Source organism: Melospiza melodia, chromosome 24 (genome assembly GCF_035770615.1).
Source record: "Melospiza melodia melodia isolate bMelMel2 chromosome 24, bMelMel2.pri, whole genome shotgun sequence".
NCBI classification, from domain to species: Eukaryota; Metazoa; Chordata; class Aves; order Passeriformes; family Passerellidae; genus Melospiza; species Melospiza melodia.
Genome location: NC_086217.1, coordinates 2,591,792 through 2,617,841, shown reverse-complemented (window position 1 = coordinate 2,617,841; position 26,050 = coordinate 2,591,792). Strand labels below are relative to the sequence as shown.

The 26,050-nt window shown below is 57.8% G+C and overlaps 2 protein-coding genes across 6 annotated transcripts; both read left to right on the top strand.

Annotated features, from left to right (window-relative positions):
- Nucleotides 1-574: 574 nt before the first annotated feature.
- On the top strand, nucleotides 575-9,602 carry EPN3 (epsin 3). 4 transcript variants are annotated; one of them, XM_063175995.1, is made up of 10 exons: nucleotides 576-669; nucleotides 3,200-3,855; nucleotides 4,214-4,332; nucleotides 5,902-5,985; nucleotides 6,262-6,369; nucleotides 6,462-6,546; nucleotides 6,783-7,094; nucleotides 7,942-8,043; nucleotides 8,367-8,588; nucleotides 8,719-9,601. In XM_063175995.1, the coding sequence occupies exons 2-10, from the start codon at nucleotides 3,285-3,287 to the stop codon at nucleotides 9,036-9,038; spliced, it is 1,923 nt and encodes a 640-aa protein (XP_063032065.1). In that variant the 5' UTR covers nucleotides 576-669; nucleotides 3,200-3,284; the 3' UTR covers nucleotides 9,039-9,601. The 4 variants fall into 4 exon arrangements, with proteins under 4 accessions (XP_063032068.1, XP_063032065.1, XP_063032067.1 ...); XM_063175996.1 differs by lacking the exon at nucleotides 576-669 and adding an exon at nucleotides 1,831-1,850; XM_063175998.1 differs by lacking the exon at nucleotides 7,942-8,043 and having other exon boundaries at nucleotides 575-669; nucleotides 8,719-9,602.
- Nucleotides 9,603-9,937: 335 nt separating this feature from the next.
- Nucleotides 9,938-21,085, top strand: SPATA20 (spermatogenesis associated 20). Of its 2 annotated transcripts, none has more exons than XM_063175470.1 (16): nucleotides 9,938-9,984; nucleotides 10,883-11,020; nucleotides 11,118-11,182; nucleotides 11,545-11,699; nucleotides 11,929-12,072; nucleotides 12,315-12,516; nucleotides 12,615-12,745; nucleotides 12,839-12,943; nucleotides 13,445-13,519; nucleotides 13,731-13,943; nucleotides 14,100-14,292; nucleotides 15,026-15,194; nucleotides 15,592-15,800; nucleotides 16,317-16,516; nucleotides 16,640-16,720; nucleotides 20,387-21,085. In XM_063175470.1, exons 1-16 carry the CDS (start codon nucleotides 9,953-9,955, stop codon nucleotides 20,555-20,557), a joined length of 2,283 nt encoding a protein of 760 aa, XP_063031540.1. In that variant the 5' UTR covers nucleotides 9,938-9,952; the 3' UTR covers nucleotides 20,558-21,085. The 2 variants fall into 2 exon arrangements, with proteins under 2 accessions (XP_063031540.1, XP_063031541.1); XM_063175471.1 differs by having other exon boundaries at nucleotides 9,941-9,984; nucleotides 10,828-11,020.
- The last annotated feature ends 4,965 nt before the right edge of the window (nucleotides 21,086-26,050 follow it).

Genomic DNA, 26,050 nt, shown 5'->3' with positions numbered 1-26,050 from the left:
GATTAAAATGGAAGGCAGAGGCCGAGAGAGAGGGGGTGGCATTAAAATGATCGAGAGACATGACTTATTTTGTCATGTCATCTGATGCCTCCCTCTCTCGCCCAGCCAGGCTCCGGGAGATGTTCAGAGAGGGGAAGAACCCGCTCCAAAATTAGATCCTAGCAAAAGAAAAAAAAAATTAATTTAAAGAACCCAAATCGCGAGTGTGGCCTTGGGTAGCAGAGAGGGAGCTGCGAGGTGGGGAGGGTCGGCATCCCTCGGAGCTGCTTCCGCGCCCGGGGACGTGGATTTCTGTCTAAAAATAATGGGGGGGGAGGAGGGGGGGGGGGGAAGGAAAAGGAATACAGGCGCGCAGGCAGCAGCGAGCAGCGCCTGGCTGGCTGCCAGAGAAGGGGCAGTGACTGAGCATTTACAGCATCCCCGCCTCCCGCATGCGGCGGGGCAGGGGCTCGGCGCCGCATCCCCCGCGGCCGGTACCGCACCGCGCTGCGCCGCGCCGCGCCGGGGGGGCCTGAGCGCCTCTGCCGGTGCCCGGGCGGCCCCGAAGGGGTTAAGCCGGGACCTGCCGCCGGGACCTGCCCAGCCAGCCCGGCAACTCGGCGGCGCGCAGCAGGAGCGGGCGGCTGCGGCCGCCTCCAGCCCGCGCTCACCGGCGGCGGCACCGCGCAGGTAACCGGGGCTGCGCGCCCCTGGCACCGGGCAGCGCTGGGGGGAGGAGGAGGAAGGTTCTGGGCGCTGGAGCATCGCGGGCTGAGGGGGTGCCGGCCGCCTCTGGGCCAGGCTGGGCCCCCGCTGCGGCTGCGGGAGCCGGCGGCGCGGCGGAGGGCGCTGCGGGGGCCGTTCCCTGCTGCTTCCCCATGGCGGGCGCCGCTCCTCTCAGCCCTGCACCTGATTAGGGATGGAGCTGTAAATCCCCCTCCCGGCCCCCCTCCCCTCGCTGGCCCCTTTTGCCCCCCTGCATCCCCCCATCCCTTCCGCTCCCCCCCGGCCGTTCCTCGTCGCCCCTCGCCGCTCCCGCGTCGCCCCCGCAACCCCCGCGCCGGCCGCGGGCGATGGGGACCTGGCCCCGCAGCCGTGTCCTTCTCCCACCTGGCCACTCTTGGTCAAGGTCACTGCAGTAATTCCATATGAGCTGCTGGGTGCTGCTGCCTTATCTCCCACACAGCTTCTGTTTCACTCCCTTTATATTCCAGGGAGGGGGGGGATGATTCTGTCTTTGATAAACCCGCAGCTCTAAACCCCGCTGGCAGCTCCAGCCCTGATTACGTTCCTCTCATCCCTGCCCCAGCCCATGCTTCCCATCTCTTTCCATTCAGACTTCCCAGGCCATCTCATGGCGGCAAAGTCCAGCTGGGGTCAGGTTTCTGGCCAGGATGAGCCATGCCGGGAGCCTGTCACTGGACCCTGGGGTTTGTCCAGCTAGGAAACCTGTTGGAGGCAGAAGGAACCATCCTGCCCCCTCTTCGGACTGCCACTGTGCTTGCTGGTGCTTTCCAGGCTGGTGGCACTTTTGGAGAATGTGACTTTATCTCCACCTGGGTGTTGGTGGAAAGCAGAGCATGGAGCCAAGTCCTGGAGGACTTTGCCGTGTTGCTGCCCTTGTCCCAGAGGCGTTTCTGTGCCAGGCGGGCAGTGGCCCGGCCGACTGCACCACGGGCTCTCCCGGCGGGATCCAAAGGCCGCGCTGACGCTGACGGGCTGCATTGCGAAAGGGAATCGGTGCAGGGAACCGACTCGAGAGAAACTTTGTCCGCCTGCGAGCGTGGCGGTGCCAGGCTCCTCTCTGACTCACAGTAGATGTTGCTGGCGGAGCTGTGGGGCACCTGGCTGCTGGCCCACAGGAGCAGGAGGTGCTGGACTGGTCGTGCGGGTTGTGTGGCACCGTGGTGGGTGCCGTGCGTGGCTTGTGGGCTGCATCTCCTGGGGAGGCTGGGTATTGGGACAGAGGCCTGGCCCAGCTCCAGTGCGATGGAGTGGTATCCTGAGCTGGGAGAGGGCTGGATGTGGTGCAGCAGCTGCAGTCCAGGGAGGTACTGGAACCCGAGGTGGGTGATGAAATGGACACTGATAACTGCTGTCTGCAGACTGCTGTGTGGGGGAGATATTCGTCTGCTCACATGTGTTATCTTGGATGGGGGAAAATTTGCTAGTGAGTTTTGTCACAGCTGCAGTGAGGGCTCTGGGAGCAGCTCAGCTCCCCAGTTCTACGGTGCAGCCCTGCCGAGGGCAAAGCAGCCTCTGCCTCTCCCTCAGCTTGACTCTCTGATAAAATGAGAGTGAATAGTGTCTTCTCACCATGCAGGGAGAAGGTGACGATTTAGGACCAGCATGGAGCAGGGCACAGGGTTGTGATGGGCTCATGTGAGGACAAGTCCAGATTGCCCCACGTCACTGTATCTGTGTCAGTGCAGTGCATCCCAAGGACAGGCATTGCCCATGGCGAGGTACCAGGGCAGCTCCCAGCCATGCCAACCCCTGCTGCCCCTGTGTTGTGGTCCAGAGGAGGCTCAGACAGCTCGGGGTTTTGGTGAGAGGGGCATTGCATTATCCATCCTGCTGGCTAACCTGCCACTGGCTGTTAGCACCCTGAATTCACCAGCCTCTTGCGGGAGTAAAATTACCGAATTTGCTGGGAAAACCTGCCTGAGCAGCTGCCAGCACTAGAGAATCGTTACAGGCTCTGACTCATGACGAGGTTTTGGGTTTGGACGATGCTGCCTTGACAGCACTGAGAGCCGTGGGCTGACAACTGGGACAAGCAGGGCTGTGTGCAGGTGCAGGTAGTGCATCTGGGTGTACAGGGGAACTCGTGGCTGCACAAGGGCTGGGAGGGTCTGAAATCAGCTTTGCCAGGAGAGTGGAGTTGAGGCAGACAGGATCTGGAGGAGTGAGCTGCCATTTTCAGATGATTACTTTTAGAAGCAGAAGTGCAGGGTAGAATCTCCAAATGTTGCTGAATCCAGAGTCAAAACTTGGCTTGGCAATTCAGGGTATCACTTGCCATGAGATTTCTTTTCCCCTTGAGCATCCTGTGTGTCTGAGTTGGTGAGTCGTGGCAGCCTAGCAGGGTGCACCTGATGCCCCTATGATGGTCACATCCACCTTGAGAAATGTCCCTGATGCCAGCCAAGGACTCTGGGAATGGGTCTTGGTGGTTGGGGCGATGCTGAGATCTCTGTGTCACTGTTCCCTGCTGCAGGTGCTGGTGAGGCTGTGGCCGTGCTCACTCATCCCTTCTCCACTGTTCCTGCCTGCCACCAGCAGGTCTCCAGCACCGCACAGCCATGACAACCTCGGCGCTGCGTCGGCAGGTGAAGAACATCGTGCACAACTACTCAGAGGCAGAGATCAAGGTGCGGGAGGCCACCTCCAATGATCCCTGGGGTCCTCCCAGTTCTCTGATGTCAGAGATCGCCGACCTCACCTTCAACACGGTGGCTTTTGCCGAGGTCATGGGCATGATCTGGCGGCGGCTGAACGACAGCGGCAAGAACTGGCGTCACGTCTACAAAGCCCTCACCCTTCTGGACTACCTCATCAAAACTGGCTCCGAGAAGGTGACCCACCAGTGCCGGGAGAACCTCTACACCATCCAGACGCTGAAGGACTTCCAGTATGTGGACCGTGACGGCAAGGACCAGGGCATCAACATCCGGGAGAAGGTGAAGCAGGTGATGGCGCTGCTGAAGGACGAGGAGCGGCTGAAGCAGGAACGGGCGCACGCGCTGCAGACCAAGGAGCGCATGGCCCTGGAGGGCATGGGCAGCGGCAGCCACCAGGTCACCTACGGCCGCCGGGCATCACCCTACGGTGAAGATTACAGCCGGGCACGGGGCTCACCCTCCTCATTCAACTGTGAGTGTTACTGGCAGCTCACTCGGGCTCTCTCAGGGGAGGCAGGTGTTACATTTGGTTTGCACCTGCTTGGTGCCCGTCATTCTTCTGCATCTTGTGGGATGGTGGTGGTGAAGCCCGTCCTGCACCACAGGGCAGAGATTTGGCTGGGCCAGTGGTGGACCCCAGCAGCAGTGGCAGCTGGTGGTGCCTCCAGCCTTAAACTCATGGCTTGTTCAAGGTAGTGAGCTCTAAAGTGTGGCTACACCTCCCGGGGAGGCTGGGTATTGGGACAGAGGCCTGGAAACTGCTGATGTGCTTCCCAAAATACCTCAAGTCCTGATGCCACTCCTTCCCCTTTTCCTCTTTTATCTCCCAGCATCATCCTCATCCCCACGGTTTGCCTCTGACCTGGAGCAAGCACGGCCCCAGACGACAGGAGAGGAGGAGCTGCAGCTGCAGCTGGCACTGGCCATGAGTCGGGAGGAGGCAGAGAAGGTAGAGTGTCCTGGGGTGTGAGGCATCTCCCTTACCTTGCTTTATCTGTGAACACAGTGGGTCAGTTCCCTGGGAAGAGGCAGGATTTTGAGGGCTGCCTGAGGCTGGTGCATGTACCTGCAACTGTACCAGGCTGCTCGCATTGTGTCTGGATCCAAAATCACCAGCGGGCAGATGGAGGTGTGGGCTGCCCCTGCTCCCTGTTCTCATGTTAGAGAGGACAGCACCAGGCTGGGATCTGTCCAGCCTCCCAGACCCCAGGGTGAACTTGGGGGGTCTTCTGGATTTACCCCAAAGCCCACCCCCCTCCAACCTGGTTGCCCTCCTCTGCTGAGGACTTTTGGTCTAAGCTTCCCCATTCCTCTTGCCTACCCACAGAGGTTTGAGGAGGCAAAGCCTTGCCCAGCAGTTTGTGTGGGTGCAGGCCAGCAGCATCCCCAGAGCTGGGGGCTCACAGATGCTCCCTCCCACTGTCTGGTCCTTTCAAACTAGGCTAGAAGGAGCACTGGGAAACGGCCCCAGGAGGAATCAGGCAAGTGAGATGCTGTGCCCAGTGTGAAGCCACCTCAGGCTGTCCCTTCTCCTGTCTGCTGGCCCCTTTTCCACCAAGAATGGATTATTTGGTCACCAGCAAACAGCTAGCACAGCGTGCACGAGCCTGTGGGTACAGGCAGTACACAAAATCAGAGGAACATGGGGACCAAGGAGCTGCATGGCTGGACTGGTGGGCATCCCCTGAAGTTGTCACCCAGCACCATGAGCTCAGTTGTGCCAGGCAGAGGATGTGCTCTAGAGATGATGCTTGTTGCTGCCAGTCTTCCCTGCTTGATGGAGGCTCTTTTGGAGGCAAAGCAGAGTGTATATCCCTATTTTTGTCCTGGAATTGGAGTATTTATAGCATCCTTACACTGTTCCAGTGAGCACTGAAGAAACTCTCTGGAAAGTGTTGCCTTTTTGTTGGAGTCCATCTGGGTTGCACAGTCATGTACACACATTTATGGGTGTTGACACATGTACACCCTTATCAGGGTACCCATTCCCAGCCCCCATGAGTCCCCAGACTGCTGGAAAAGTGTCATGGGGCAGTGATCAGGGCCACCATGGTGGTACAGGGACAGTCTCTCCCCAAAGTCTACTCAGGTCTAGGTGTGGGGCTGGCAGGAATCCCAAACTGAGGCCGGTCAATGTCACCAACCATCTTTACCCAGCAGGCTGCCAGGGCAAGGGGATGTCTTACTCCTCTCCTTCACTGACTGCACCAGGGTCCCCAAAAACCTCCCAGGGGAGATGCTGACTGCCTAATTTAGGGTCATCCCAGCCTTAATCCAGCAGCAGGTGATGGGATCGGGGAAGGAGCTGGGCAGGGGCTGCACGGAACCTGAGCAGGAGCTGGTTAGAGAGCACAGGGACACTGGCTGGGGGTGTCTGCAGGCAGGGCCAGCTGCATGGGCACAGATGCTGTGCAGGCAGGCAATGCTGGAATGGCGGTGGCAAGGACAGGGACAACCACCAAGCAGTCTTGCGAGTTGAGGGCAAGCTGAAATATCACCCAATTTCCTCTGTTGCCAGAAGCCACTTCCTCCACTTTCCAGTACAGACGAAGAAAGGCAATTGCAGCTCGCGCTCGCGCTGAGCAAAGAGGAGCACGAGAAGGTACCTGTGTCCTGCGGCCCTGGCGCTCCGCTCTCCTTGCACTTGGTCTCTCTGTGGCACCGGAGCCCAAAACATCGCCTGGCTCCGGTGCCCGCTTTGCTTTCGCTGCTCCGGGCTGTCTGCTGAGTGCTCTCCTGGGGGGCTCGGCCCTGGAGGAGCTGTCTGCTCAGATGCTGGGACTTCTTGGGTGGCAGCTCCTGTGCTGGGTGTGTCTCCTGGAGAAGGTGCTGTCTGCAGGGTTGCTGAGCTCACAGGCCCCATCCCCTGTCCCCACAGGAAGTGAGGACCTGGCAAGGGGAGAACTCCCTGCAGCAGAGACCTGTGGAGGAGACTGCCCCAGGCAGGGACGAAGAGCAAGAAGAAGATAAGATGAAGAAAAGCCAGGTATAGCACTGGAGGCTGGGTGGCCACACGGGGGTCATCCTGCAGGTCTGCCCCAGGCTCCTCTCACCTTTTTATTCCCTTTCTGTCCGCAGTCTTCTATTCTGGAGCTGGCAGATATATTTGGGCCGGCGCCAGCCCCCTCCAGCCACACGTCTACTGACCCATGGGATATGACAGGTGAGGACAACTTGCAGGCTGCCAGAATTAGGGGCAGTGGCAGAAAGTTGTCCCTTGCCTCTGTTCCTCCAGCAGCTCAACAATGAGGACCTCTGCCTTCTCTCTCTGGTGCCTACTCCATTACACTCCCAGGTGGTACTGCTGGAAGCCATGGTCTCCTGGCCACATACCCACCACTCAGCATTGCTCTGTGCTCTGCATTGTTCCCCTCTCCCAGAGTTTCCCTTTTGTTCCAGATATGAAACCCAAAGTGGAGCCGGTGGCCTCTGCCTGGAGCGGTGCAGCGGATCCCTGGGTGCCGGTGCCGGACCCTGGTGGGGAGCCCCTCTCCCAGGCGAGCGCCTCATCCCAGCAAACCCCTGCTGGGCCCTGGGACTTTCCCCCCAGCACCACTGCAGCCTCTGACCCCTGGGGGAAGGCACCGATGTCTTCTGGCTTCCCTCCTGCAGATCCCTGGGGAACAGCATCCCCCCCAGCCCCCCAGGGCTCCAATTCTACACCAGCTCCTGACCCTTGGGCTGCTGTGCCTGAGCAGCCTCCAACCCCTGGTAAGAGGCTCAATGGACCTTTTGGCTTTGCTGAGGATTGAGGACAGCCTTGACCATCACTACCCTCCTGCAAGTGGGCATCTCTGGGTTCTCCCCCCTTCAACCAGCTCCCCAAGCACCCCTTCCCCACCCTCCTGTCCCTTAGCTCATCCCTTAGCATCCTGAAGACTTCAAGGAACTTTTAGGCTTTATCTTTGTACAGAACAGGCTGCTTTAATTAACATGGCAGATAATAGAGCCATCTGATGGGAGCAGGTGGCAGCCCCCACACTCCTCCAGCTGTGTCCCATTAGTGATACCTATTTGCTCAACCCAAATGATCCCTGTACACCCTGCCAGGACTAGACAGGACCGTTGCTGGTCACAGGTGACATGTTGCGGATTGGGAAACAGTTGTAAGAGCAGCCTGTGTTTCAAAGCTCAGTGTCACTCTCAGTTCCTCCCGGGTGTTTCCGCCAGCCCTGTGCAGGTCCTGCATGTGTTGCCCCCTGTTTTGGTCCCTGGTGAGGGTTGCAGAACCTGGTCTGGGGGCCAGTGCTGTTTGCTAAAGCATTCCTGCAGACCTGTCCCCTCTACCTGTCCCTGCTGGGGCTGGGAAAGGGACCTGCTTGTTATGGTGTAATGGCTGCAAGCAGTAGGGGTGTCTTTGTCTGCAGTGATCCCATGATCTAGCGCATCTAAGCCTTCCCCAGTGCACATTCCTGACCCCCAAACCCATGCCCTGCATCGCATCCCCTCTTCTCTGTCTCCTTGCAGGCAGCCACCCCTGCCTCTCTCCTGCCCTTCCATCTCCTGCCCCACACCTCCCTGCTTGCTCCCCTCCTTGAGTGTCCCCTCTTCCCCCCAGCTCCAGGGGGGAATGCTTTTGACCCGTTTGCAAAGCCGCCCGAGCCGCCGGAGCAGGAGCCCTCGCAGCCGCCCTCCTCGGCCAAGTCCAGCAGCCCTGTGGGTAAGAGCTGGGAGTGGGCAGGTGCTGACCTGTGGCAGGGAGGCAGTTCTAGGGCTGGCCAGCTTGTGTGTAGTTGCTTGTTGGCATGGCCAGCTAAGGGAGCAGCCCAAGTCTCTGTGTGTGCTCATGTCCCTACCTCTGCTGTCTCCCGTGGTGGCTTGGGGGATACTTGGGCAGGCCATGCTGCGGGCTCAGCCCCACTGTGTCACACTGTGACCTGAGGTTAGATGTGCTGTCAGCCACCCTGTGCAGTGACAAGGGAGAGTGCTGTCACCCTTGGTGTCTCCCAGCTGACTCATGTGTCTCATCTCCCTCCATCTCAGAGCCCGACCCCTTTGGCGACCTGTTCCCCAGCACCAGGCAGGATGGGGCAAAGAGCTTCGACCTTGCCAACCTGGCTGACTCCCTGCCTGAATCCGGCAAGGATCGGAAGGACTGTAAAACTCCCGAGGCCTTCCTTGGCCCTGCCGCCTCCTCCCTGGTCAACCTGGACTCCCTGGTCGCACCTACTCCAGCCTCCAAGACCCGCAACCCCTTTCTCTCGGGTAGGTGCTGCAGGGCTGCTGGCCAGGAGCTTCCCTGCGCTGGGCAGGTGGTGGTGGGGGAGAAAGAGGAGGAGCAGAACTGCTGGAAGCAGCCTGGCTGTCCTGACATGTCCCATCTTCTCTTTGCCAGGTCTGAGCACGCCGTCCCCCACCAACCCCTTCAGCCTCTCCGAACAGCCCAAGCCGACTCTGAACCAGATGCGGACCAGCTCGCCAGTGCCCGGCCTGCCCACCGGCCACCCCGCCAACTCCATGACCTACAGCGCATCCCTGCCGCTGCCCCTCAGCAGCGTCCCCGCTGCCACCGCTGCCCTCCCCGCCTCCGCCAGTGCCTTTCCGCAGGCTGGCACCTTCCCCGAACTCCCCAGCACCTTGCCGCAGCCTTTACTGCCGCTGAGCGGCCCCCCGGCCCCGCCGTCCGCGCCCGGGGGGCTCAACCCCTTCCTCTGAACCCTTTGGAAATCTGGACATGTGGACCTCCTCCCCAGCTGTTACAATCCCCCCGATCATTCCTTCCACCAAGACTTGGGGGTTTGCTAAGCTGCACGGGAGGATGCCCCCACGCAGCCCCCTCCCCGTGCCCACTGTGAGGGGCAGCCAGCATGAGCCCCCGTGCTTGACGGGCAACAGGGGACCCCTTCCCCTGCGAGGGCCAGTGTGGGGGGCCACGGTGGGGCTGGCTGGGGGGCAGCCAGCATGAGCCCCGGAACCCCCTTCCCCTGTGAGGGGCCATGGCGGAGGCCTTACAAAGGGCTGTGGTGCGGGGGCTCCGCTCAGTGGGCCGGGCGAGTGCACGGGGTCCGGCTGCTGGATGGACCCCCGGCGTGGTGGGACTTTGCCCCAGAACAGCGGGGATCTCGGGCAGCGCAGGTCCAGGGGTGGAAGCCGCGGCTCCTCCCACCCCGCGGGGTTCGCCCTCCCTTGGCTGCTCCCCCTCACCCCCGTCCCGCCGCCACCGCCCCCCGCCCGCTGCTGGGCGCCGCTCCAGGGGCGGGGGCGGCGGTGCTTGGGCGCTGCGATGGCGGCGGCGGCGGCTGCGGGTGCCCGTGCGACAATAAACTGCGCTGAGCAACCCAGTGTACGCCTGTGAGTGCCCCGTGCCACTGTGAACTGCGCTGAGCGGCCGCGGCGCGGGGCGGTAGCGGCTGTGGGCCGGCAACGGGGCGGGGCCGGAACCAGGAGGGGCGGGGGCCCAGTGGCGGCGAGGCCGCGCCTCAGGGGCCGGGCGGTGACGGGGGAGGGCGCGGCCGGGCCGGTAAGGGGCGGGGGCACGGGAGCGCGGCCGGGCCGGTAAGGGGCGGGGGCACCGGGGGCACGGGGGCGCGGCCGGGCCGGTAAGGGGCGGGGCCCGGGGAGCTGCCGCCATGTTGGCGGCGCCGCTGCGCTGCGCCCGCAGGTACCGGAGGGGCCGGGGGGGCGGGTCCGGCCCTGGGTGCGGTGGCTGCGCCATCACCGCGTCCCCGCACTTCTCCCGTGCCCTCCGCGTCCTCGCTGCAGCGCCCGCGTCCCCTGAATTCTCCTGCAACGCCCTGTACTCCTTTTGCATTTCCTCTGCATTCTCCCTGCACCTTCCTGAGCTCCTCATAGAGCCTTTTCTCCTGCCTTCCCCGATATCCTCCCCGTATCCCCCTGTATCCTCCCTAAATCCTCCTCTCACTACCACAGCCCCTCAGGACTTTACATACTCCGTACCCCCGTTCTGCACCCCTTTCCCACCTCCTGCATCCCAGCCCTGCATCTCTGCTGCATCCCCATACCCAAAGCCCGCATCTACCCAGCAGCAGAGGAGTCTCCCTGCCCCCCATTCCCCTCATCATAAAGAGCCCGTGTCCCCCCTGCCCACATCCACCCCACGAGACGGGATTTTCCTTTCTGAGGGGGTGTTCTCCCTGCGGACACGCAGGTCAGGTCCCGCAGATGCTGTTCTTGCATTCACAGCTGTTGAGTGTGCCCCCAAAGTGTGCTGGTGGCAGGGGCAGCTCTGGGAATGGCCTTCCCCCGAGCGTGGGTGGGGTGTGCCAAACTGGAGAACAAGCTCCTCTGAGCCTCCAGTGAGTGGGAAGGACTTGTAACGTCCTAGGGGGGATTGGGGTGGACCGAGCCCCAGCAGAGCTACCTGGGGCTGAGACTCTTTCCTTTGGCATGGGGAGCGAGTAGTGGAGAGCAGCACCCTGTCCTGGGGCACAGCAGGACCTGGGGTGGTGGTGCTGATGCTCTGGTCTGTCATGGCTCTGTCCAGAGGCTGAGCTTTGTTGTGGTGAGCAGGGAGCCCCTGAGCCTGTTTGGTGTCACAGGCACATATTTCTAACGGGGATCGCAGCCATGGCCACGGTGGGGACACCCGGCCCCCCCAGCGTCCCTCGTCACACCAACCGCCTGATTAACGAAAAGTCCCCGTACCTCCTGCAGCACGCCCACAACCCTGTGGATTGGTAAGAGCAGTGGGGAGCCTTTCCCCTTCCTCCTCCTCCTCCTCCTCCTCTTGTCGTTGTGCCCATGGGGCTGAGGGACTCTTGTCTTCCCCCACAGGTACCCTTGGGGTCAGGAAGCCTTTGATAAAGCAAAGAGAGAAAACAAGCTGATATTCCTGTCAGGTAACCAGAAACAAGGCATATTTCATGTCCCCATGTGTTGGTCAGTAGATGATCAGATAAGCTGAGCTGCATCCTGAGCTGGTGTGTGATTAGCTGTGTAGGTATGGATGACTACCAAGCAAGAGAGCACCATGTGCTGGAGTAGCTCTCTCTGAAAATGGGCTGCATGCAGGACCAGAGTCCTTGGCCAGCTTTTAGGATCAGGAGCTGGAGAGTTCAGGAGACTCTTCTCCTCCATTTCTTGTCCAGGAAGGCAGCAGCTCTTGCCCATAGAAGGGTCCCCATCTCTGAGTGTTCTCCCCATCACGTGTTTCCTGCTCCCTGCAAAGGACCAGTTCTCACCTGTCTAAGCTTGTTTGCAGTTGGCTACTCCACCTGCCACTGGTGCCATGTCATGGAGGAGGAGTCCTTCAAGAACAAGGAGATTGGGGAGATCATGAACGAGCACTTCGTGTGCATCAAAGTGGATCGTGAGGAGCGGCCAGATGTGGATAAAGTATACATGACCTTCGTGCAGGTGAGGGAGGCACAGGCAGGGCCCAGGAGGCTTTGACTGGTTCTCTCAGGGTGTTGTTCATTGTCATGTTCCTCAGGCAAGCAGAACCAGTATATGGGATGGTCTGGATGGGTATCAACGGTGTACAAAAACACGCATCTCTCTTTGAGTGAGGCTCTTGTATGTGCTGGAAGGGCATAGAGCAGGTGCCTCTTGCGTGACCTTGGTGCACATGTGTTTTGTCTTTCAGGCCACCAGTGGTGGAGGCGGTTGGCCCATGAGTGTCTGGCTGACCCCAGACCTCAAGCCCTTTGCTGGGGGGACGTATTTCCCTCCTGAGGATGGAGTTCATCGTGTTGGTTTTCGGACTGTGCTGCTCCGGATCGCAGAGCAGGTGTGGGGCAGGAATGGTGTAGCAGACAGGGCTGAACCAAAGGGAGCACAGGGAAATTGGTCTGGGCTTGAAGGGTAACTGTGTTAGGAGATTCAGTTGTGAGGAAGAGTAGCCCAGAGAACCAGCCAGAGCTTTGGCTTGGTTAGAAGTGGGTTTGAGCTGATTTGGGGAGAGTGATTGAGAACTGGAGGTATGGTTGGGACTGGTGCAAGGCAATAAATCTCTTTCGCATTGCATCTTAGTGGAAGGAGAACAAAGATGCCCTGTTGGAGAGCAGCCAGAGGATTCTGGAAGCATTGCGACACACATCAGAGATCCGTGTGCAGGGCCAGGAGTCACCCCCACCAGCCAAAGAGGTGATGAACACCTGTTTCCAGCAGCTCTCCAGATCCTATGATGAGGATCATGGTGGATTTTCCAAATCCCCCAAGTTCCCCACCCCAGGTCAGTCTGGGCTCTTCTGCTGAGACCTGCTGTGAGGCAGACAGCAGCGTGGGGGCAGAGCTCACTCCACAGCCTCCTGTTGTCTCCCTGTGTTTCAGTGAATTTGAATTTCCTGTTCACGTACTGGGCCCTGCACCAAACAACTCCAGAAGGTGCCCGGGCACTGCAGATGGCTCTGCACACCCTCAAGATGATGGCCCATGGGGGCATCCATGACCACATTGGTCAGGTAGGAGTAAATCTTTGGGGGTAAGCCCCTGTCATGGCCAGGAGGTGTGAGGTGGAGATCTGAGGTAGAGACATCTTCACATGTTCTGTGCAGGGTTTTCACCGCTACTCCACTGACCAGCACTGGCATGTTCCTCACTTTGAGAAGATGCTGTATGACCAGGGGCAGCTGGCAGCCATGTACAGCAAAGCCTTCCAGGTATAGCTTTGGCATCCCTCTGTGTGGCTCCCTCTCCTGCAGGCTGCAAGGACTGGCCTGGTTTGGGGAGCGGCTTCAAACCCTGTTCCCCAAGATACTCCCCATCCCACGGGTGTGGAGCAATCCAATGCTCCCCTTCATCTCCTGTTGTTTATCCAGAAGTGCTGCACAAACGTGTGACAGTGTAGCCCTGGGGCTTTGAGCATAATGGGGAAGAAACAGCCTTTGGGCTGATTTTTGCAAGTCAGCAGACAATGCTGCTGCCTCTGACCTTGGTGTAACTCCAGCATTACTCTCCACTGCCCTTTGTAGATATGCAATACTCACTGATAGTAGATTTCTATTGAAGGTCTTACTCTGAATCTATCCTTCATTTAAAATCCTTGGACTTTCAAATGCTCCTTGCCAACTCTTCAAATTGAAATCTCTCACCATATCTTGCTGTGTCTCTTGCCCCTTCCCACCCATGTAACACTGATGTCCACGCTGTGTCTCACACAGATCTCTGGTGATGAATTCTTTGCTGATGTTGTCCGAGACATTTTACTCTACGTCTCGCGTGACCTGAGTGACCAGGTAGGCTCTTCCCTGAGCTGACCCAAAGGGAGCCACTTGCCCTACCCTGGGATGTGGCTTGGGGCTGTTTTTCCCTCCCTTCCATCCTAGCTGAGCTCAGTCTGGAACACTACTGAGGCTCATTAGCCAGACTGCTAGCCCTGCAATGATGGGGAGCTGGCTGAAAGTGTTGTCCTGGAGCTGGAGGATCTCTGTGTTGCACTTTTCCCAGGCAGGAGGTTTCTATAGTGCAGAAGATGCAGATTCCTACCCGACCACCACATCTAGAGAGAAGCGAGAAGGAGCTTTCTGTGTATGGACAGCCAAGGAGCTCCGGGCTCTCCTCCCCGACCCTGTCGAGGGGGCCAGAGAGAAGACAACCTTGGGAGATGTCTTCATGTACCACTATGGAGTGGAAGAGGCTGGCAACGTGGACCCCATGAAGGTGAGGGAGAGCAAAGACTTTCCTGGTGTCAGGAGCACTGATGAGAGACCTGCATCCATTGGCATGGAGGGATGGCAGAGCAGCCCCAAAACACCCAGAGTCCAACACCTCCCAAGTCTGATGGCATTTCTAGAACATGTCTCCCTCTCTCTTCAGGACCCCCATCAGGAGCTGAAGGGAAAGAACGTCCTCATTGCCCGCTGCCCCCCGGAGCTGACGGCAGCCCGGTTTGGGCTGGAGCCAGGCCAGCTGAGTGCCCTGCTGCAAGAATGCCAACACAGACTGTCCTCAGCCCGGGCACAGCGGCCACGGCCACACCTGGACACCAAGATGCTGGCAGCATGGAATGGTGAGGGGGGGCTCTGCTCTGAGGACATGCCTTGGCTGGACTCCCACCAGGGCATGGTAGCAACAGGTTCTGCTGGGACTGAGAAGCTCCCACAGAGGCACTGGGTAGGCTGTGACTGGGACCTGTGATCAGGGGCTGTGTGGAAGCAGCCCCACACCTGCAAGCCTTGGGAGCATGGGGATACTGCTCTGGCTTTATTTCCTTCCCCAGCTGCCAGCAGAGAGCAGCAGAACTCTTCCCCTGACTCAGCTCAGCTCCTCTGGCTGGGCAGTGGGGAAGGGGTCTGAGTTGGGGCCCCAGGACCCTGGTGGGTACAGAGCCCATCCCTACTGCTGCATGGGTGAGGGATCACAGCACTGTGTCTGTGTGGGTGTCCTGCCTCAGGGAGTCACTGCAGGACCCCCAGCTCTGTTCCCAGCAGTAAATTCCTGGGTGTTTGGGTCTGGAGCTGGCATGGGCTGGAGTTACCCTGCAAACTGGAATAGTCTTGAGCCCTGTATCTGCCCAAAAGTGAGGGCTCAGCTCTTGCTGGCCTTACAGTACTCTGCCTATCTCTTTGGTGACAGTGAGTGACTTCATTAATGATTAGAACTGAGCAGAAGAGCTAAGACCTGACCTGCTGCCGTCAGGGAGGATGAGCTTCACGTTGAGCCTCCGTCAGAGAACTGACACTGACCCTCTCACCAGTTCCGTGTGCCCCCCCTGACCTGTCCTGCTGTCTCTGCCTCTGCAGGGCTGATGATCTCAGGCTTTGCCCAGGCTGGGGCTACCCTGGCTGAGCAGGGATATGTGAGCAGGGCTGCACAGGCAGCTGCCTTCCTGAGGACACACCTTTTCGACCCCGACAGCGGGAGGCTGCTTCGGAGCTGCTACCGGGGCAAGCACAACTCAGTGGAGCAGAGGTGAATATCAGAAACTCCACAGACTTGACTGGCCACCTGCAGGTGCTGCCCAGACCCCCAGCAGTCCCTGTCCTCTCTTCCAGGCAGCACCTAACTGGGAGGGAGGGAGGCTGTTTGTTTTGTATAGAGCTTCGGTGCAGTTTAGGAAGGATTAGTGTCCCCCAGCCAGTGAGGAAGAATTGAAGTCAAAACCTTTCCTGTTCCTCACCTTTCATGCTGGCAAGTGTCTTCCCCTACCTTCTCCTCCTGTACAGAACCCTGGGGCTGAGTTGTGTGATGGCCACAGCCATTGCTTTGCTTGGTGGCATCTCCTTGGGTATCAGAGACCAGTAAGCAGGGCTTTGCTGGGTTGGAGAACATTTCTAACCTGCTTTTCCTTCCCTCTGTGCCACTACAGTGCTGTGCCCATCCAGGGCTTCCTGGAGGACTATGTCTTTGTCATCCAGGCACTCTTTGACCTCTATGAAGCCTCACTGGAGCAGAGCTGGCTGGAGTGGGCCCTTCATCTCCAGCACATGCAAGACAAACTCTTCTGGGACCCTAAAGGCTTTGCTTATTTCTCCACTGAGGCCAGCGATCCCTCTCTCCTCCTGCGTCTCAAGGATGGTGAGCTCAGGGACCTGGCAGTGTGTTCCATGGGTTGTGGTATGGAAGGACGGGGCTGATGGCAGATGATGCTGAGGCTCTGGGCTGATGGCAGATGATGCTGAGGCACTGGGCTGATGGCAGATGATGCTGAGGCACTGGGCTGATGGCAGATGATGGTGAGGCGCTGGGCTGATGGCAGATGATGGTGAGGCTCTGGGCTGATGGCAGATGATGGTGAGGCACTGGGCTGATGGCAGATGATGCTGAGGCACTGGGCTGATGGCAGATGATGCTGAGGCACTGGGCTGATGGCAGATGATGCTGAGGCACTGGGCTGATGGCAGATGATGCTGAGGCACTGGGCTGATGGCAGATGATGCTGAGGCACTGGGCTGATGGCAGATGATGGTGAGGTGCTGGGCTGATGGCAGATGATGGTGAGGCTCTGGGCTGATGGCAGATGATGCTGAGGCACTGGGCTGATGGCAGATGATGGTGAGGCGCTGGGCTGATGGTAGATGTTGTCCTTTGCAGACCAAGATGGAGCAGAGCCCACCCCTAACTCTGTCGCTGTCACAAACCTGCTCCGAGCAGCTTGTTACTCTGGTCATATGGACTGGGTGGAAAAAGCCAGCAAGATCTTGGCTGCCTTCTCAGAGAGGCTGCAGAAGATCCCGATAACCCTCCCAGAGATGGCCCGGGCCGCCGCTGTCTTCCATCACACCCTCAAACAGGTATGGGCTGGAGCTCATTGTCCCCTGCAGGACCTGCTGTAGGAAGTGGGGCTGGCAGTGGCATGGGTGCAGTGACAGCTCTGTTTTTTTCTCCCTCCTGCCATCTCCTCTCCCCCTGGACAGGTTGTCATCTGTGGGGACCCCCAAGGAGAAGACACCAAAGAGATGCTGCATTGTGTCCGCTCTGTCTTCAGCCCAAACAAGGTAGAGGTGCTCCCTGCCTGCCAGCCCTTCCCTGGTCTCTGCTGTCTGCACTGCTGGTGTTTCATCCCTTCTCTCAGTGCAGCTGTTGCACCCATCCTCCTCTGTTCTGCCTCTCTTCTGGGAAGCATCCTGTCCTTTTCTTTTCTGAGCACAGCCACAGGGCCATGGCTGAGCCCTGCACTCCTCTCCCTGCACAGAGCATGGGCAGCCCAGCCTAGAAGTGGCTGCAGCAGTGGTTGTTACTGCTGCTGGCTGTTTGCACTGCTCTCAGTGTAAAGCCCAGTGCATTCCCAAGGGGAAACCTTTCATTCCGGTGTGAATGTGTCATGCCTAGTGTGGATGTGTCATGTCCTGTGCAGACCCAGTTAGCATCTGGGTCACCTGCTGCCTGGAGACACCCTTGCATCCTTGGAAGGGGTGAGGCAGTGCCTCACTCCAATTCTGGGTACCACCAGCTGGGAGAGGCTGGCTTTTCCCAAAGCTCTTCTCCCATCCAGCAGCTGTTGCTGTGTATTGGGGTTCCTGCCTGACTCTGCTTGTCCTCATCTCTGCTTTGGGATGTATCAGTGCATCCCACAGAGGAGCTGAAGTTGTTGGCTGCATCTGGAACTGGCAGGGAAGGGCAGCACAGCAGCTGGTGCCCATCAGCTTTGGTGGCCAGTGTCCCTGCCTTGGGAATGATGGCTTTGACCTCAGCAAAGCTGTGGAGCTGAGGGAAATAGGACTGGGCTGTGAGTGAGGGAGCTTGGTGTTTGGATTGAATTCATCCCTGCCCATTGGGCCCTGGTGCCAGGGACTGGCATGCTCAGTCTCAGTGTCTGGGGAACTGAAGCCCAAGCACTACTTTGCCTCTGTAACCCCAGCTAGGATGAACTGGGGAGTGCTGAGCCATCAGCACAGAATCCTCTGCTCTGTACTCTGTTGGCTCAGCCCACAGGGGTGTCACCCCTAACCCTCTGCCCAGTGATGTTTGATGCCAGCATTGGAGGAGGAGGGACACATTCCAGGGACACGAGTGGGGCATAGAGCTCTCTGTCCTTCCTCTGCCATCACCCATCCAGCAGCACTCTTGTTCCATGCAGGTCCCTGTTTTGTGTGCGAGGCCTCTATTCCCACACTCGACCTCTGTCCCTTTGAAGGATTACACTGGCTGACCCAGTCTGCAGGAACAGGAGCCCAGCACCACTGTTAATAATCCTCTGCCCACAGCTGCTCAGCCCTTGGTCCCCTGAGCCCACACTGCCATTCTGGGGTCTTGAGCAGAACAAATAGCACAGCCATATCCTTCTCTCCCCTGCAGTCTGGCTCCCTCCTGCAAAGCTGGTAACAAGCCTGGCTGGTGGGGCTGCTTCTTCCCCAGGGGAGGGGAGGATCTTTCTCTTTCAAGCTTTTGCATTCCTTGGGGAAGAGAGAAGATGAGGGCTGGGTATTCTGGATGGATATTTCCATGGGGGAGTGAAGCCATGGTCATGCCTTCCAGGGCTGCTTGCAGGGGACCTGTGCTTTGAGGGGCATGTGAGAGGCTGTAGGTGGGAGCTGGCAGCAGGCAGGGTGGGAGTGTAGCTCTGTTTGCCCCTTGTGTGTTCCTCATGTTGCGATGATGGGATGGAGCCAAAGCTGTTGCAGCTTGGCTTTGTTTCCTGGAAGAAGAATTGTGGCAGAAGGGTAGGGCTCTTCCCCAGAGGAGCATGTATCTCCCCTTCCCCAGGCATGAGTGTGCAGGAGTGGTAGGAGCATGATCTCTGGCAGTAGCAATGGCTCCTCCCCTTGCAGAGGTGATGGGAGGAAGGGGGGAGAGTCCCACTCCTCAGAGAGTTGCTCTACCTTTGGGAGCAGCCCACTGCCTCCCAACAGCCGTCCCTCTTTCCATGCTGCATCTCACAGAAATGAGCATGCTCCTGTTCCCACCTGCCTCCATCCCCCTCCAGCTGCTCCTCACATCTCCTTCCATGCCACGGGAAGCTGCCCTAAGCAGAGCAGCCCTGGGTCACCTGCTCCAGGGACATGGCTGATTTGGGAATTGCCTTTGCCAAGGAGTTGGGGGAACATCCCTGTTCCCCTGCGTCTTCATTCTCTTTGTGCCAGCAGGGTGCCAGGGGCCAGGCTTGTGTGCAGGAACACAATTAATTAGGTTGTTTCAGTAATTAATTCCTTACAAACCTCACCCTGAAATCCTTGCTGTAACAAGATGCTAATGATAGAATTGCATTGAGGTTGTGATTTTAAATGGACCCTGGCTCTGGAGTAGCCCTTTGCTGCAGGCAGCTCTTTGGGGATGCAGGTAGGGGTGATGCTGAGAGCTGTTCCTGTGAGTGTCCTGGTGCTGGGAGCAGAGAGGGTTGGTTCCCTGCTCTGGGGCTGGATCCCAGCTGCTGGTATAGATCCCTGCCCTGTTAATGGTCTTTAGGGTAATTATGAAGGATCCCATTATCTCCTCGGCTGCAGAGCACTCGCCTGCCACTTGCCTTCATCCTGGCCCTGTGAGAGGACCTTGGGGAGCTTGTGAGAAAAATGAATAATGAATTTCAGATTGGACATGAATTGGTAATTAATCACTCCTGGAATTAATTCCAGACAAAGGCAAAGGGGGAGGAGATTGGGGGGAGCAAGAGGCAGGCAGGGAGACAGGCTGAGCCAGAGCTGGGTCAAGCAGATGTGGGGTGATGGTGGATAGAACAGGACTGCAGCAACCACTATCCAGGGCAGGGACCTGGGGATGTGGTGCCACAAGGGTGTGGGCAGCTCCTGCCAGGCATGAGTGAGGCTGTGTGGGTGTCTCTGGATGCCAGTGCTGGGTCTTCTGCTGGCTCTGGTGTAGAGGATGCTGCGTGCCAGGTGAGCAGTGCCATGGTGGGAGATGTGTGTGCTGTGAGAGGCAGCATTTGGTGTCAGCATCCCTTGGTGGCATTGGCATGAGTAGTAGGGACATGTTGCGAGTGTGTCCATGCTCAGCAGACACATGCAGGGCTTGGATTGAGGCGGGCAAGGGACAGCTGTGTGCTCCAGCAGCAGGATGTTCCCTCTGTGCCTTGGGAAGGACAGCCTTTTGCTCACCCTTTGCATCTGTGTCGGCATGAGGCTCTCTGCCAGCTCCTGGCCTTTCTCCTGATTAGCCTGTAAGCCCCGAGGCTTTAACAAACATTTTCCCTTTCAGAAAAGCTAATTATCCTGGCAGCCCAGCCATCACCTCTGGCTGATGCTGCTGTGTCAGCTGGGAGAGCCCCTGACCCACTGCTCATTGCTGCCCGAGTTTTTCTGGGAGGTGTGGGTAGGGCAGGAGGAGCTGGGCTGCAGGTCAGATGGGGCAATGCTGCAGCTGTTTCTGGGGCTGTTCTTTGGCTGGGTAGGTGTCCCCAAGGAGCTGGCTAGGCTGGGATGTGCCCATCCCTGTGCTTCATCCTGGCTGCCAAGTGTTTGGTGTGGTTAGGCTGCCACATCTCCATCATGCTTTTTCCTGCACTGGCATTACAGGGTGTGACCACTGTGGGACCCTGGCAGAGGGCTGGAGTGGATCCCTTCAGCTGCCCATCCCCTCTCCATTTTGAGAGAGTGTGTGGGGGGACACTGCCAGCCCTCAGCATGTCAGTGGGGCAGGAAGGGGCAGGAAGGACCAGCTGGCTGGCGCTGTCTGTGCTCTCTGGCTCTTACAGCTCCTTCTCTGGACAGGTGCTGATGGTCGCAGATGGAGACAGCGCTGGGTTCCTCTACCGCCAGCTGCCTTTCCTTGCATCCCTGGAGAGGAAGGATGGGAAAGCCACTGCCTATGTCTGCAGCAACTTCACCTGCTCCCTGCCTGTCACCTCTGTCCAGGAGCTGCGTGGGATGCTCAGCCCGTGAGCCCCTCAGTCGTGCTGCCCGTGGGAAGGCAAGAGTGGGACAGACTGGCACGGGAACATGGGAGAACCTCATCATAGAGGCAACCTGAGCACCATCCCAGATGGCTCCTAGCAGTGCAGTGGGGCTGTGCCCTTCCCCACCTGCAGCAGGTCGGGGTGTGCTTGCATTGTTGCTTCAGCAGTGTCTCAGCACTGGCCCTGGGTCCTGTTTTTGGTATGTCCAGGAGACACCCATGGAGGAGCATCTCCTGCCTCTGTATTCATGCTTGCTTCTCACCTCTTCTTGCCGAGGAAAAGAAAACCAAATTAAATATAAATCCAGTGTTAATGGAGAAGTCAGATGGGAACACTGTTAGGGTTTCTATAGCAACCCAGGGTAACACTGTCAAAAGCACCTGGATGACTTGGGAGTCAAGCGCTCTTAAAAGTGTTACTGGCTACAACAGCTGTGGTATTTTTCCGTTTCAGAGGCGATTGTAACATACATTAACTGAATATATAGTGCATGGAAAAAACCTGCTGATTACAACTGATGTAAAGTTTATTCTCTCTTTCCTCCCCTCCTTCCTTCCTTGTCCTCCCTGCTTCCAAATGGGTGAGTACCAGGTTTTCAGCATCCCTCTGACACCCTGGGCTCCCCCAGCACGGCACCTCACACCCCAGCTGGCTGGGTGCTGTCATCTGGCAGCAAAATAGCACTGCCCACTGGCTTTCTAGTGGGTTGTGCCAGGGTTTGGGAGTAACTAGCCAGGAGAAATGCCTTTGAAGTCAAATCGGAATTTTGCACTTCATCTGAGTGAAGGGGTTTTATTTTCTCTCCTCTCTTGGTTTTAAAAGCCTGAAGTGTTTCTGGAAATCCAGCTGAAAATTGCTGGTTTGGCAGATGTCCGCCTACTTTCTTCTGGGGTTTTTTGCCATCTTTTTTTTTTTTTTTTAACTTGGCATCTCTGCTGTGGGGATTGATTTGACACCCGTCCTCAGAAGTGCTCAGAGTGAGTTGGTTTGTGTCTGCTGGGAGAGCGTCCTCGGAGAGCAGGGCTGGTGCTCAGTGCCTGTGGGGAAGCCCACATAGGTGCCACAATGGCAGTTGTCCCCGAGGTGGCACGGGGCTAGGGTGACATTTTGGTGCCCACCAGCCCCTTGTGGCACAGACACAGGGTGCTTTCCTCCCATCCTGTGTTACTTGTTGGTGTCTCTGTGAGCAGCCCCCAGGCAGAGCTGTGCTGTGAACCTCTGTCAGGATGAATTGGCTTCACCTCTCAGTAAAACAAAACAAAACAAAAAAGAATGAGAAGTTCTTTGTGATGAATAACTGTTGTTGTGGCACCTCTGTCCTCCCAGTGCCTTTGCCTTGCTGCTGTCCCTGGGTGCTGGTGGCTGTGTCCTGTGCTTCCCACACTCTGCCTGTCCGTGGAGCCACCCCTGGGCTTTATGGCCTTAGCAGGGAGTGGCTTTGCTTGAGTTCTACTGCATCTCCCCTTCTGGACGCCTTGGTACCCCTTGGCCAGACTCTCAGCTGGGACACCCAGGGGTGCTGCTCTTCATTGGTGGCTACAGTGGTTAAACCCTCCCAGCAGTGCTTCCTGTCCTTTCCTGTCACCAGCCTTCTGACTTCATGGCACATGCTGTTTTGCTGCAAGGCTTGTTTTCTGGGGCAGTTACCAGGAGACAGGGCTGGTGGGTGCTGCCCAGCCTAGCCAGGCCCTCAGGAGGATGATGGAGTGGGATCTCTGGGCTCAGGGGTCCTGTCCCACTTCCCAGTGTCTGTTTTCCTGATCCCTTCCTGCATTCCCTTTGGTGGCAGATGCAGAGGCTTTCTCTACCAGTGCAGAGGCTCAGGGTGGCTGGAGGCAGCATCCTGTGCTCCCCCGCTCCTCTCCAGCTGCAGAGCTGTCAGAAAAGCTCTCCAAAAACACAACAGATAACTCATGTGCTGGTTTTCCCCACAAACACTTGGGTTTGCCATCGGGCTGCTGCAGATGCACAGGGGGACTTCCTCCTGCCCAGGGCTCTGGGCTCACCTGGGAGCGCCGGCAGCCAGGGATGGGGACAAACAGGTTTTCCCTTGGCATCTTTTTTGTATAAACACCTGCTTTAACGTTTAAAACTTACACTGGGGGATGTGTAGGGCGCCCCATTTCTCAGACCACCAAGGCAGATGGGAGGCCTGACACCCACAATGTCCCTTTGGGGGGTCTGGGACACATGGGGGTGATGGGGAGGCAGCATAAGCAGCCACCCTTGCTGCGCTAATGAGGCTTTCCCTCTAATTAATATTCCCTGGAAAACTCAGCGCTGGTTCTGGATCTCTCAGCTTTTATCTCCTGTGGCATTGAAGTGACATCAATGGGAAATGGGCTTTGAAAGCTGTTTGTTGTGGGGGATGTTGCATCTGTGGGAGAAGGGGAATGGAGAAGGGAGTCCTAAGCCTGGATCCTGCTCTACTGTCAATATCCCCCTCCGAAACATATGTGGGGGTGCAATTTGCAATGCCTTTGAGAAGGTAGATTGGGCAAAATAATGAGGTTTCCTAAGATGAGCACACAGTTAATTCATACTTGAGCACCCACGTCTGGCACAGCTGAGCACCCCATTGCCACACACCTGGATAGCCAAGTAGCACCTGAGCACTGATCTGCTTATGCCTGAGTGGACAATTAACTCCTGCCTGAGGGTTATTTTGGGCATGAAGAGGCAGGTTTTGGTAGTTGGCTGCTGCAGGAGGAGGTTTGGAAGTGCTGCTCAGTGGTTGCTCTGAAAGTGATTAAAAGGCTTCATAATGCTCCAAAATATCAGGGGAACCTATGACAGGCAGGTGCAGGGGGGCAGGAGATGTGGGGCTGGTATGAGGAGTGCCTCCAAAGCTAATCCTGTACTGTTGAGCCCAGTTACTCCAGTATTCACCCAAAGAGAATTTGCAGCCAGCAAGCTGCCGTGGTGAATCCCCTGAGCTCCAGCCTCCTCTCCTGGGTAATTTGGGGTGCTTGCTGCGGTCCCCTTGCAGCAGGATGGGGGTGGGGGTTGCACCCACCCTCCTCTGGCATCCCATGGAGCTTCTGCAGGCAGTGGAGGGGGCTGGGAGACTCAGCAGCTCCTACTACCCTTCCCTGCCTCAGCATTTGCCTTGCACAGATGTTCACACTATCCAGCTCCAAGTAATTCCAGTGTTCCTGACAAGTGAATTTGCAGCTGAGGCTGGCTGACACTTGCTCAAAACATGCTTCTTTCTTTTTAAACTGACCCTCTGTGCAGATTGGTGCCATGGACCAAGTGGACACAGCCAGGCTGTGCTGTGGGGGCTCTGTGGGGGTGTCCCCTGTGGCTCAGCTGCTGCTTTAGTTTCCCCTCCCACAAAAGCGTGTCCTGGCCATTTCTATCCAAACCCTATATCACCTCTGCATGGCCCTAGAGCATGTGCCCTGCCTGGACACTCCCAGAGCCCCTGTGTGCTCCAGAGATGAGCAGAGCAGCTCGCAGCTCTCCCCAGCTTTTGCAGGTGCACTGGCCAAGGCATTTTGGGGACTGTCATCCCCATGTAATGCTCAGCTGCTCTGAACAGGCTCTGCACCCACAGGCCAATGCTTAGAACCAGTTTACCACTTGGAAATCTCCCGTTCCTGCCTGGCAGCTGCAGCAATCCCACCCATTTCTCAAGGGACTGCCAACCTTGGCTACTGCTGGTTAGGCAGGGAGGGGTGGGGAGGGATGGCTGAAGGCCCTGTGGCAAAGCAGGAGGCCATCTGCACCAATTAAGGGTTATGTGATGGACACTTGGCCATTGCAGGCCAGGGCAGGGCTGCACATGGCCATTAATCCTCCTTTATTATAGTTTTGGTATTTACTGACTGTGGTGACTGTTGCATTAAATCAAAATTAAATGTTTATTTGGATTTTATGAAAGGACTGAGGGGGATGTCCAGGGTGGAAGGTGCAGGTCTGTGGGTGCCGGGGTAGGGGAGGGAGTTTTGGGGGTGTACAAAAGAATTGGAACTGCAGTGGAGGGATGTCCCTGCCATCAGTGTGGGGATATCCCTAGGTGCTGTGCCAGGCTGTCAGTCCAGGTGAGGTGACAGTGGCATCTCCACTGCCTTTGGTGCTTTGTGAGCTGCTAAATTAGAGCCTAGAGATGCTGAGGGCTCCCAGGGAGCCTGGGCTGCTAATCAAAGGGGAACAGGCTCTGCTTTCCATCTGAGGTTTTATCCAAGACTGCAGGAGGGCTGAGGCTGCTCTTCTCCCCATGGTGGGTGGAATTAACTCCTTGTGTGCTGCAGCCTGGCAGGAGCAAGTTGGAAAATTTCATGGTGTCACCTGAGACTAAAACCCACAGGAATTCTGAGGCCTGGGGAAATCCAGAGCTGGAAGGCAATGCCTGGGCTTTGGGGCCAAATGTCTTGCTGGAATAGCAGCTCCCAGCCATAGTTTCTGGCTGCAGCATGGATGTCCTGAGACAACTTCCCTGATGCCTGCTGGCTTGTTTGGAGTTTTTACCCATGGAGGAGAAACCTGAATGTCTCTGTGTGACCCAGCACTCTCCTCCCTGTCCCTAATACCCATGAATCTGGGACAGGCAGAGCCGGGCTCGCTGCAATTATCCATGGATTAACGGCAGCTAATTTAGTTTGAGTCACAGAAGCTAAACTGGATCGATATGGGGTGAAGAGTACAAAGGAGGAATCAATAGGAATGCAGAAATCGGGCCGCACATCCCTGTGGGATGACGCCTTCGGGGCTGGGGCAGCGGTGCTGCCTGAGTGCTGTGGGGCTGGGGACGGGGCGCAGGCGGTGCCCGGGGCGGTGCAGGCCGGCACGGCAGAACTGAGGCTCAGCACAAGGCTGGCATCGGCTTTGTGCAGCTCGGCAGAGCGGAGGCCGCCTTGGCAGGCCGAGCTGCGGCTGTGAGGGGGCCGCGGCTGTGAGGGGGCCGCGGCTGTGAGGGGGCCGGGGCCGGGGCGCCCCCGCTCTCCTGGGGACGTCACGGCCGCCGGGAAACCGGTTGGATGTTCAACCGCGATTTGGATACGAGCTGGCTTGGGCCGCCTGCAAGGTGTGCACCAACCAGGCATCCTCACAGCGGGATGGAAAATGGGGATGGCCCAGTGACCTCTGGGGTTTCTGTGCTCCCGTGGCCGCCACTGAGGGCTTCGTCTGTCTCCCTCGTGTTGCCTCCTGGCCTGGCAGCAGAGCATGAGGCAGGGTCCTTTTTCATAGCTGACAGCTCATAAATATTTATATCAGCCTATTAAAAATGGCCACTACATCCCAAATTAGTCATGGGGCCCTGGATAGAGGCAGGGTGCTGGGTGCAGTGGCACTGATGTCACCCCAGCTCTCTGCTCAGATGACAGTGGCATGGCCTCTCGGCTGGGATGGGACGGAGCGAGCGATCCCTGTCCCTCTAGGGCTGCATGAGCAGTTCTCAGGTCTTGCCTTTGGACTGGACCCTTCCCTCTCGTGCGACCCTCTTGTCCCTCCTGGGAGCCTGCTCAGGGTGCTA

What these genes read in the sequence shown, in the direction of transcription:
- SPATA20 (XM_063175470.1), top strand. Translation starts at nt 9,953, where the DNA reads ATGTTGGCGGCGCCGCTGCGCTGCGCCCGCAG. An exon ending in TGCTCCGGATCGCAGAGCAG is followed by an intron (nt 12,073 to 12,314) that starts GTGTGGGGCAGG and finishes ATTGCATCTTAG; the next exon opens with TGGAAGGAGAACAAAGATGC. An exon ending in GATGCTGGCAGCATGGAATG is followed by an intron (nt 14,293 to 15,025) that starts GTGAGGGGGGGC and finishes CTGCCTCTGCAG; the next exon opens with GGCTGATGATCTCAGGCTTT.
- EPN3 (XM_063175995.1), top strand. Translation starts at nt 3,285, where the DNA reads ATGACAACCTCGGCGCTGCGTCGGCAGGTGAAGAACATCGTGCACAAC. An exon ending in GCAAAGAGGAGCACGAGAAG is followed by an intron (nt 5,986 to 6,261) that starts GTACCTGTGTCC and finishes CTGTCCCCACAG; the next exon opens with GAAGTGAGGACCTGGCAAGG. An exon ending in CCGCAACCCCTTTCTCTCGG is followed by an intron (nt 8,589 to 8,718) that starts GTAGGTGCTGCA and finishes TCTCTTTGCCAG; the next exon opens with GTCTGAGCACGCCGTCCCCC.